Source organism: Halictus rubicundus, chromosome 16 (assembly GCF_050948215.1).
Source record: "Halictus rubicundus isolate RS-2024b chromosome 16, iyHalRubi1_principal, whole genome shotgun sequence".
In the NCBI taxonomy this organism is placed as follows: domain Eukaryota; kingdom Metazoa; phylum Arthropoda; class Insecta; order Hymenoptera; family Halictidae; genus Halictus; species Halictus rubicundus.
The window spans coordinates 10,326,115-10,338,102 of NC_135164.1; the positions used below are offsets into that span (position 1 = coordinate 10,326,115).

Sequence of the window (11,988 nt, forward strand, 5' to 3'; positions counted from 1 at the left end):
ACCCCCCCCCTCTCTCTCTCTCTGTCTCTCTCTCTCTCTCTCGCTGTTATTTTTTCTTTTCCGATGCACAACTTCCGGCGACGCTGCGCGAAATTGCGCCGAGTAGAAAAATATCTTCCCGCGACGCACGGAATATTAAATCTGACGTTTACGCTCCGGAATGAAAAATATTGGCGCTGCGTAATGTCGCCACGTGACGTAAGTCCCGATTGTGCCGCGATCAAAATGCATCGACGGGTTCCTCCCCGGCGAAATACAAAGAAAATAGGGGCTCCCTATCTCTCTCTCTCTCTCTCTCTCTCTCTCTCTCTCTCTCGCGCGCGCGCGCGCGAACCTAACCAACCCTAACGCAAACAGGATGAAAGGGAGATCGATCTCTGCGGTGGAACGCCGTTTCTCAAAGGATAGAAATCTCGGGGAACGAGAAGACACAGTTGATCGCTGCACGAGAAACACAATCGTTACACCGGGTTGCTGTGTTTTCGCAATAATGGTGTACTCGTGTTAGGCTGCGATCCGAATGCGAGTGCTCGCGGATCTGGAAGAACCACGATCGCAAACGCTAGTCCTCTCTTTGTGATTCTTCCTCCCTCTGATCAACTTTGAACGTGAACCTCAACGAAATACAGTCGAACCTCAATTATCCGGACCTCTTATGTCTGAACTCTCCATCGTCTGAATGCATTCCACAAAGAAATAATTCAATTTGAAATTATTCATATACCACACATTTACTGTAGAACTCGAAAGAAACGTTTTGTACTGGAGTTAAGATAGCACCGAGTGCGATGAACAAAATGCCTGCATCGGTGAAGAATAATCGGTGAAAAGAAGAGAGAGAATAATACCCAGGTGTAGGACCGAAGTTAAAGGTAACTACGAGCCTCGTAAAAATCGGAGATGGCCGCGAGTGTATGCAGAATCAGTGACAGAATCCGGCCGTCGCGTCGCGTCGTCGTCTGGCGGACACCTTCCCGAGCGAAGGAAATCGGCCGGCGACAATAATCGCGGCAATAAACGCGCTCGACTGGTTCGTTCGATTCTCGAGTCGGTCTGGATTGGGTCTACGTTCCCGGCGCCGCGGTCCCCTCGATATCTCGCGCATTAAAATTCACCGTGGCGCGCACCGATTTAGCGAGAGAGCGTTCCCCGACGATGCGACGTCGCGTCGTTTCTTTATCCCGAGCGTCGCGATAACGTAGTTCCCGTCGCTCGATTCCCATTGCATCGGTCCCGGGGCCACGAAAAATATGGCGATTCCGTCTGGAACTGGCAATAATAGTCGGACAACCGAAAAAGAGAGAGTCTTGTGTCCCGGCGAGCTCGTTAGGGTTGTCTGTGCTTAGACAACTGGAATAAAGATGACTCGTGGATTTGGTAAACTTTCGATGATCTACACGGTCTGACAAGCAGAGTGAAAACGTCCGACGATCGTGGAGTCTAAATAGAACAGAACCAACCGATCATTGATTTAGGGAGAGAGTGACGTCGCATCGCGTCTCTATCTTGCGCGTCGAGTTAACTTTGTTCGTGTCGGTGGATTGTTACGTCGGTCCCGGTGCCATGAAAAACACGTAATTCCGCTGGAAGCGGAGTGCCAATAATAGTCGCGTCCACCTTGTCGCGGGCCGATGGCGAGCGATATTTCAAACGGCCGGGAATGGACACGAGAGAAAGAGGGAGGGGGGAGAGAGAGCGCAGCCCGTGGGCCATTTTATTTGCACGATAGGAACGCTTGACTCCTCGTCGTTCTTACGGGCTGACATATTGGCCGCGATACCGAGTAATCCGTAACTCGGGCTCGTGTCCGCGATAAGAGAGCCCGGTTGGCCCATCTTTCGCTTTATTTTCTTGCGTCCCCTCGTTTCCCTACGCTTCTCCGGCATTCTCGTCCGGCCCTCCCCCCGCATCCCCGCAGGTTCAACGTCAACTTCTTTTTGTCTTTGTTCCTGTATTGCGTTTTGTTCCCGGGCCCCACTCTCTCGAACTCGATGCTTTTCTCGTTTCGTCTCTTTTCGCTTTTCGTTCCCTCTCTTTGTCCTTGCTCTCTCTTTGTTCTATTCGCGTGTTCCCCTTTTTCTCTCTCTCTCTCTCTCTCTCTCCCTCTCTCTCTTTCTCTCTCGCTACCTATCTTTCTCGCTCTCTATTACGAGGCTGAATCTCCGGTAAGTGGCGCCCTTCCTACGCTACAGAGTTGGCAATATATTTTTCAGACGCGAAACCGGCGCGGCGACGCGCAACTCGAGGAACCTGACGCGCGGATCGACGATAAATCAGAGTCCGGTCGTGTAAATAAAAATCCTGGCAGCGGCCTTTGTGCGAATCGCGGCGCCGCGCCGATCGGTCGCGGCCGACGCAATTTGAAATTTTTCATCTGGACCGATACCGGATTGCAACTCCGCCGCAGGACCAAGGAGACGCCGACGGATATCTCGACGACTCGATGAATCCGTTCGACGGTTATTTGCCTCGATGTGCCAGACCGTCTCTCTTTCTCTCTCTCTCTCTCTCTCTCTCTCTCTCTCTCTCTCTCTCTCTCTCTCTCTCTCTCTCTCTCTGTGGCCCTCAGTATCGACCGAAAAGTCGCCGGATTATTTATAACTCTATTCCGCCGGTGGTTCAACGAATAGCGGATAAATATTCGTTCGTAAATTAACGCGTTGACTGCCGCGGTAAATTCTCGTGACTATCCACTCGCGCGTGGACCAGGTTACCGCGTTTATTAGCATGTTTGTTTCTCTCGCGCGATATAATAATATACGTCTCTCCCGTTAAAGATCCGTTATGATTCAGACGCGAATTTCCAATCGAATTTGCATTTTTACCGTCGGCGAACTCGCTAACCGTTGAAGGTATAGTTTTATTCTCGGTATTGTTTGCTCGGCTCGGTCGTAATCGCTTTAAAAAGTTACGGTAGGAGCGCGGTGTATCAGGATAACGGTGTAACGGATCAGCGTATAGTCGGGCAAGTGAAGCAGAGACTGGATGCCAACGGACAATGGTCTGATCCGATGATAAATGCGTAAAATCTGCACTCTAATGATCAGGCAAGTAGAACAGTGACGGCCTGCAGTCCTCCAAAGTGAAATGATATACATGGTCGGACAAGTAGCGACGGTCGTTCATAACGACGGCAGGATACAGACAGAGCCACCTAGCGTCAATAAAGCCCGTCTCGAGCCGCGAAGAACCGCCAACTCTCGTCTCCCGTGGAACCATCGCTTCGAAATGGCTCGTCGATCGTACAACAATCGAAACACGATCGCAGTGGTTCGATACGACGAATCAGCGTTCCCCGGTTAAAAAGGAAAAGTTTCCTCGCGAAGCCGACAAATTTCCCGACTTATCGACGCAAATGAGACTCGGTGCGTGACGCGGGGATGGGAAAAGTCTGCGTCTCTCGACGGGAATCGTGCAGGCTGTCGGCCACCCCTGACGCCTCGGCGCGCGGCGGGAAGCCGGGGCAGAGCGTGGATATAAACAGAAATACGGGTGGGACTCGCTGTCAGGCTGACAAGTAATTCACGGCACGGATGGCAGGGGCTTCCTTCCAGCCAACTTTGATTTCGTGACCCTTCGACGAGACTGCCGAGGCTCGGGAGGGGAAAAGTTGCCGGAGTCGCGACGACTCGCGTCGCTGCTTTCTCTGTTCTCCCCTTTAAATCGAATCGCGTATCGCGTTGCCGCGGCAGGAGAAAAAAAAAACAGCTAAATGCTCGACGCATCCGCCATGCCTCGCTCTGCCTCGCTCTGCCTCGCTCTGCCTCGTCGGAGAGCGAAATGAAATTCCTAAAGGAGACAAGCTCGACGCGGCAGCGTCCTTACGCTCGAGATTACGCTCGATCGGTATTTTCTAGCAGCGGAAATCGGCGTTCTTTAATTTTAAACGAACACGATGCTACTGGATCAGAAAGATCGACATCGCCATAACCGAATGAACGAACGCCCGCCCATTTTCCGTATTGTACTGTTTTCACATTAAAAGTTACACAGTAGTATAAAGTAGAGGGGTGGTAACGCGTGAATTTTTGGCGGATACGGATAGCGCGATTCGGGATTTGCACATATTCGTACGAGGTCCCTGGTGAGCCGATGGAGAATAAGTCGGCAAGCTGGTTGGCTAAGATAGCGGGAAGACTGAGACGACAGGGAAAACAGGAGAGAGTTTTTCCGTGAGATGCGTCGCGTCGTTTCTCTGAGAGAGCGCGAGGAAATTTAGGGGCGGCGTCGTCGTCGTCGTCGTCGACGTCGCGCATCGGGGGAAACACTCGGCCGACGCGACGCGACGCGACACGACGCGATGCGACGCGACGGATCGGGCAAGGACGTATTTATAGGAAAACCAATGAGATCTCCCGACGTAGCTTGAGCGAGCTCGGATCAGAGATAACGCGGAGGGGAACGCCCGTGGGACTTTAGACGAAAAGTTCAGCTCGAAACTCCTCTCTCCCGCTTAGACGAGTTTTACCCTCGCCAAGTTTTCGCCCGGGAAACGCTCCGCGTATGCTGCCCGGGCGGCAAGTATTTCGAAAATGTGCTCTCTTAAATGTTAATCTAAATTCTGAAGGCCGCGCGCGAGGAACTTCCAGCGAATCGAAAAGACCCTTGAAAAATAACCGAAGAAAACGCAGTCGGGAAACTGTATTCGATATTCGAAACTAGATCCGATTTTCACGCCTAATTACGATCCCCCGCTCGCGGAATTAGAGACGACGCGATGGTCGCGCGAACGCGAATCGTTCCGTCATTAATGCGCGCGGATTTACCGGTAAGCCAATGACAACCGGCTTGCCCGATCATCCGGGAAACCATAATCCCCTCGTTTCAGGCCCTTTCAAAAAGTAATTCAATATTCGAAGCCTCAAAAGCCCCGCACAAACTCGAAAGCTACTTTGGAATTTGACATGGGGGACAAGCATGCGCGTATCTGTTAATTTCATTTTACATTACAAGAAACGTAGAAAAGTAGAAATTGGTCACTTGTCTTCTATATATTTATATGTTTTGCGCTCGGTAGGTTTCTCGTTGGCACTGAATATCTGAAAGCATTTAAAACATTGACAGAAGCACCGAGATGCTAGAAAGAAAGGAAACGATGGCTTGCACCTTTTTACCGTCGAGCAGCGCAGCACTTAGGCGTTGCGGATGCAGACGAGCTATCCGGGAGTAACGCGGAAAATGCATTTCTGTTGCAGGGAGCGCGTACATCATCAGGTGGAGTGCCCCGCAGCTGATGGTGGTGGCGATGCAGTACATCCTCACGGGGCCTTACGTGCCCCCGTACGTGGCCCAGACGGCCAATTAGGCCAACGGTGAGCAGGATCGAGAAAGTCGAGGCCCGTGTTCTTTTTCCATGGCATTCCATCGTGCCGTCGGAGCCGCATTCGAACGGACGATGCACCGGACCGGTGCGCACCCTCGAAATGCTGAGTGCATCGCGTCGACGCGTTTTCTTCGGGACAATGATTGAGAGATGCTATTCGATAAATTACGAGCCTCTGGGACGGGTAACATTGGTCAGCGTTAACCTTTGCAGGGATCAAGTTCTTCGAAAGAAATGTCAGAATTTTCTTTGTAATTCATCCATTCGCTTAACTTTGACAGAAATGTAAGCTCGCATAAAGTTCCGACGTGCTAGGGAATTTCGTAGTTGTTCTAAATCCAGGGAATTATGCGGTCGAGGTTGTGTTCATCGTCGAAAAGTAGATTGATCTGTGCGGCTTCCGTATGACATTTGGAGATTGACAGTCGCCCGCGGTCGCGTTTCACCGTAGCAGACGAAATAATTTGTCGAGCCTATCCGGGCCGTACCTTTAATTGGATTGTTAATCGCAATCGAACATTAATTAGGGTAATTGAATTACGGATCGGCCGCCGTTGGATTGCGGGCTTAATTAGCATCAGATATTTATTGTGAGGCGAATTATCTTGGTGAATTATTTGTGGGAAGTAATGATGTATGAACGCCCGCTCCCTCACCGACGGTAACATTACCGCGTGATGCTTCGACGCGATTGTCGCGGCTAATCGCGATTAGCTTTCAAAACGAACAATGCCTGCCGCGCAATGACTATTCGTTGATCGAGTCTTCCTTCCCGTGGGAGAGACGACCGACAGTCGCTATAGTCGCGTGCAACTTTGACAAACGCTTCCGATCAGAAAGATGTCTAGTCAAATCACTAGGTTTAAACGAACCGAACTGCCAAGAATCAGGTGTAGCAACTCTTTGCACTCGAAGATCTCTCTCTCTCTCTCTCTCTCTCTCTCTCTCTCTCTCTCTCTCTCTTCGAGTCCACTCTTTTTGATATTTTTATAACCCCTTCACCCGTAACGTAAGCTCGATCTCTTAATCGCTTGTTACAGGAAGTCGTAAACTACCTACCCTGTGAACTCCTATATTCAAAATATCCTGACTCAGGCCGCGAGAGGCGCTCGCACAGATCGAAGGATGCGCAAACTTTGCAGCCGTAGTATATTGTAAGCCATGAGAAACCATAGTTGCGTGGCGGGGTTACCTGTGAACGAAGCACTATCGGAAATGTCAACCAACCAAACTTCCTTCGCAAGCCTTGTTCTCGCTACTCTTACTATTCCGTGGCTCCGGCTCTTCGCGCGCGAACTTAAAAAGAACTCGGCAGTTGGAGGATCAAGCAACCTAGGGCTCTCCGAGCGTACCTTGCGAGTTCGCGAAAGCCCTACGTCCCTCGTGAACAAAATCGTCGAGCATCGTTACATAAATTGAGGAACTAAAAAAACGAACTCTGAAGGTACTTTCGCGACAGACCAGAAGCGGAATAATTCCCGAAAGAAGAGGAGCGAGGGATCGATACGGGACGAATACGGTATCGCCCAGAAGGGCGACGCGCGTGGGCTGCGTAGACAGGAGGCTTCCTTGAATGGAAGCTCGTGGCAGCGACTTTTCAAGCGAGCAGGAAGTAGCATTCAAGTAGACAACTTTCGTGGGGGCGAGCTGGGAGCTGGGGTGGGGACAGGAGGTTCGGGGGCTAGGGGCCAGGGGGATTTGATTAATGCTTCGGCACGTGAAAAATGGTGCTCGCACGGTCTCGCGTCCTCGCGGAATCATGAGGGTGTCACGGGCCGGCAGAGCCGCGGACGTGGATATCCGCAGATATTTTTTAAAGCACGCTCGAATAGCCACGGAAAATCCAATTATCGAAACTCCTGGAACAAGAACTGCCCGGAGTGGGGACAGGAAAGGGGCGGAAAGAAATTTCATTCTCGATCCTGCCGCGATCGTTCGCGCCGATATTGACGCTACAAACACCGAACGATCAAGGAAGCCTAACGTTTCCAGAAGGTACGTGAGAACGCTCGTTGGATCGTGCCGATGGAAGGAGGAGGCGAAAGAAGGGAGCGGCAGGAGAGCCCTTACGGGAAACCGAAACGGGACACGGTGTTTAATTCTCGGGCCGATAAAGGCATCCGATGGAGCGATCGATGATGCCGGGCGGGCTCGCGCGTGTGCCCGTTCAAAGACCGAAATTACTATGATTCGCGACGTGACGTATTAATCATCCTGTTCCCTGTAATTACGAAACTTTCCATTAGCGATCGTTGTGTAATCGGTACCCGGGTCGCGTAATTGCATCCCGCGATATCGAGTGTTGCGCGTTCGGCAACAACGGCGCTCGGCGAGGAACAAAGCGCCGGAGTCCGAATTAATTACCGAAAGAAGCCAGAGAGACTTGTGAAACGTGACAAAAGGGAGGATCCTTCGATCCCGTCGATCGGATCGTGGCTGAAAATACCAGACTAGAAAACCGGCGTAGTATCAATAAACGACGATGTAGCTACGTTTCAATTTCGCCGGGACCCCGATAATTAAACGGCACGCGTCCCACGGATCAAATGACAACGGCCTCGCGCGGCAGGAAGAACCGGAGAACCGATCCCGCTATCTAACAGGCCAGAACGAGCATCGATCCGTTCTCATGAATTCCTACGACCTCGTAAAAATTAAAACCCCGGCCCGAACTATTAAAGTTTACGCCAGTTCGCCCGATATCTTCGCTTTTATGATAGATAAACGGAGACTTCGAGATGTTGGTTCCACCGTCGCCAGTCTTGTTCCGTGTCATCGACACATTCGTACTTCGAGTTTAAATTACGATTATCGAGCATAGTTCGCGAAACGGAATTCCTGTCACGAGATGTTCCTTTATGGTCGCGCGGAAAGAACGATTTCAGAGCGTGATGTCGTTGTTTCGTGCGGAGGATGCATCGTTGAAAAGCAAAATAATTTTGGAGAGGCAAAGAGCGTCGAGATAGTTCCGGAGGGTAGCGCAGCTTGCGGAGCCGGGGTTGGTCGAACGAAGGGTGTAATTCCTGCCGGAGGAAACCATTTCTGGGTTCGATTCGGCGGGAACTCGGCTGGCTGGTCGCGTGACCGGCTCAGAGAAGCCAGTATGAAAAGTTTCGATCGCGCGCGAACAGGGCTTCGATAAAGTATCACTCGGTCGGAAAGTATCGCGGCTGAAAAGTTGGCTGCCGGCACCGCTCGGTCGAGATTGAAAAGTTGCTGTTTAGCGGCGAAACCGAGCGAGCAGCCTGTCTTCGAGGGCCACCGACTCGAACGCTCCGAGATCTCGATCGAGCAGTTTTTTGCCCTGAGAAAAAAGATCGCGGGAAAAAGGAAAGGCCGAGCTCTCTATCTATACGATCGGAAACGATCGGACGATCGCGACACGGGGCCGGAGACCGGAGACGCGTTCGGGGAATTTCGCGGGATTTCTATTTTCGGAATTAGCATTTAAATTAAATCGCGAATTAGAGCGTCGGTTTTGGATTTATCTTTCGGCGAGAATCGTCGCCACGCTGGAATTTCCAGTTTCACGCAGACGAACGACAAACTCGTTCGGATTCGGCCCACGAAATAGAGCGAACAGGCTACATTATAATTCTCGGTGCGGTTTCCGACCGGCATAATGGTCGGAACTTCCAACAATTTAATCAAGAAACAGTCTCCATTTACATGCTTATTATAAAACAGCTTCCCGCCGATCCTCCCACGCTGATTTCGCTCGTCCCCGTACTTCGATTGCTTTATCGAGCAAAAACCGGTCGATCGAGTCCCCCACGCCGATCGCTTTACATTCGCGTGGGGACGAGAGCGGGCGAATTACGAACATTTAAGTAAAAAGCAACAACAACAATTTCCGCTGTAGTCGGTAAGTTTGGGAAATAAAATCAATTTTAAACGAAAAGCAAGAATCTTGCGAAATTGCGCAAATGCGTAAACACAGTCTTTGGAGTTTTCCCAAATTTTCAATCGAGGGTCCTCGTACTTTTCCCAAATTTTCAATCGAGGGTCCTCGTACTTTTCAGCGCAACAAATTCAACAATATTTACCTTCATCGTTCTCAGCGTTAACTCTCCCTCCTCTGTTTATTTGCTCCACGTGTTTGCTAATTTTATCGCAACGAATAAAATTAAAATTGTTTGCGATAACATTCTCTCGCACGAAAGATCTAATAATGTGCTACGTTCGGTTGACCGAACGTTTAATTATCGAAGAACTGTACATCGCTGAACGTTAATTTCGAATTTATTCAATTTTGTTTCTCTACGCAGTAAATATACACACGGTTTGCTCGAAAACGTCGACAAAATAGAAGAAAAGTGTTCGGTTCGTGGGATCTAATCAACGTTATTAAAAAACGAGTTCTCTGTGCATTATTTCTTGTTAATTTTACTATTTCAACAACAATTGTTTCGGCCGTGTTCCTGTTTCGTCGTGATAAACTCCTATTTAGTTTCTACAAACAATGTTTATTTTGCACAAAGCTCCGCAGTCTAGCCATAGAATTTATAAGAGTGTTCGGCCGTCCGAGGGTTGCAGGAAATCGGGAACTCGCGTAAACAGAGTGCAAACGGGGCCGCAAACACGTGACTGGTGCATTTCGAGAAATGTGTAGAGAGTGTGGCGGTTTTCGAGGGTTTCGTGGCGAGTATGGGCCGCGAGCAGCGAGCAGCGAGCAGCGAGCAGCGAGCAGCGAGACAGAGACAATGGCGGATCAGAGAGGCGGCATAGATCGTATTAATTTCCATTGTTCCCCGGTGAAATAGAATAACGCGGTGTGAATAAAATAATCCTGCCGATGGCACCGGCGCGGCACTGCACGGCGCAACGGCGGAAGCCTAGGCGATAGAAGCCTCTATCCGGGCTGACCATCTAAATAGAGAACCGTGTATAGTGTATTCTATCGGCGCGTGCACGCAGGAACACAGCCGTGGCGTGTAACGACGTCACCGAGCAGTATCTCTGTTACGCTCGGCTTGCCGTGGACTGTGGCCGCTCACGCATCGCTTAACATAATCCCCCGTCCGACCAGGACTACATAGATTACGGAACGATACCCTCCTGAAACGCGTACAATTATATTGGCGTGAGATATTTCGCCCGCGAACGCTGTTCCGTGGTCCGAATCCGAATGCGGACGCCCGGAATTTCTGGCCGGTGACCTCGCGCCCGGATAAATGCCCAAAACTGAACGGCCTAAATCGATCGACCGATCGATCGCATTCTCGCACACCGGCCACGATTACTTCTAAATGTATCATGGAGAAAATTCGTATATTCGTTGGCTAACTGGTTCAAGCGATTTAGACTCATTTGTTCGTAGCAAAGAATTCGTTTCTGACAGAATAGTTGTTCGGTAGAATCGCCGATTAGATAGCCAACCCACCTTCCCGAATCTCCCATCGAACCGGAGAATCTCCTCTGTATTGCTTCGCGCAATCGTGTCTGCCTAATCGCTCGCCTCGATCAAGATTGCGGAGAGTAATGGTTGTCTAAAACTGCAAAGTTCACGAAGCCGAGGCTAGAAGAGTGGCAGACTGTCCCGAGCCGAAGACCCTCTAGATCTAGGCTAGAGTTTAAAGACGCCGAGCAGCTCGACGGGCCAAAGAATCGGGGTTATGTAAATTGCTCCTTAAGTAGTTAATATTGAGTCTCCGCGTCGAACTTAACCCGGATCCGAGATCAGGTAGATCGTGTCTCGATCCTCGTGTCTCGAGGATCAATTTTCGTGGGCACCGCTTAATTTCCAATTACCGGCGGCTTTATTAAACCTCCAGCTACTCCTGCAGCGCTCGGAGCTTTTGCAAAAATGGTCGGACATCCGCTGCACACGAAAGCATCCTGTCCACACGGTGGTGCGTTACCTGAACAAATTTTCGAGTTTCGGCAAATTTCGGAATTTCAGATTTCCCGGGTGGGGGAATTTTTGGAGTTTTGGAATTCTCGAAGAGGCAAGGGCACGCGTCGCGATTAATAAGCCGAGAACTGGTTGGCGGCTCGAACAACAACCGGGCCGTGACTAATGGCCGCTCGTGAATCCTGGTTTTCGAGACAGTGGGTCGCGTCAAAAAAGACAAGATTGAAATTCCTGGCCCGGCGGAATTCCTCCCGTGTAACGCCCCGGTGTTCCATTTAATTTTCCTCTCTTTATTACGTTCCGGGGAAATTAAACGCCGCGCCGGCCTGCACCGTACTTTTTTTTCTTTTTTTTTTTTTTTTTTGGTTTTTACCGAGCGTGCCGCGCGCCCCGTCGAATTGTCGTTGGTAAATTGTATCGCAGGAAATTTCGCGATTCCCTCTACGCTCCAGATGCCCGATGGACGCTCGAATTTATTTTCAAATCATTCCTCCGTCCTGTAAATTGAAACGTTTATTATTTCGCAACCGGTGAATGCTAAGGACGCTGCACCGCGCTCCGGTCAAATATTCATTTCCAGCGACGCGAATCTCGATCGGTAGTACTGCTCCGCCTATGGTCAGGCATCGATCCCGCGGTTGTAATTATTATACTCGTTTCGACATTCTCCGCGTCGCATATTCGCACGGGCAAACACAATAGATCGATAATTGAATGAAATTCTCCGTTTGATTACAACAGCACAACGAATTTTCATGGAATATAACGACAGTTTTTCCATTAGAGAATTTTTCAATTATTTTAAACGGTT

The 11,988-nt window shown here is 50.2% G+C and overlaps 1 protein-coding gene across 2 annotated transcripts in view; it reads left to right on the forward strand.

Moving 5' to 3' along the window:
- The window catches only part of LOC143362195 (lachesin), a 235,587-nt gene extending 230,145 nt beyond the window's left edge, over positions 1-5,442 (forward strand). For both annotated transcript variants that reach the window (XM_076802149.1, XM_076802150.1), the window contains one exon: positions 5,196-5,442. In XM_076802149.1, coding sequence (XP_076658264.1) covers positions 5,196-5,305 — 110 coding nt within the window. In that variant the 3' untranslated portion in view covers positions 5,306-5,442. The remainder of the gene's footprint in view (positions 1-5,195) is intronic.
- The last annotated feature ends 6,546 nt before the right edge of the window (positions 5,443-11,988 follow it).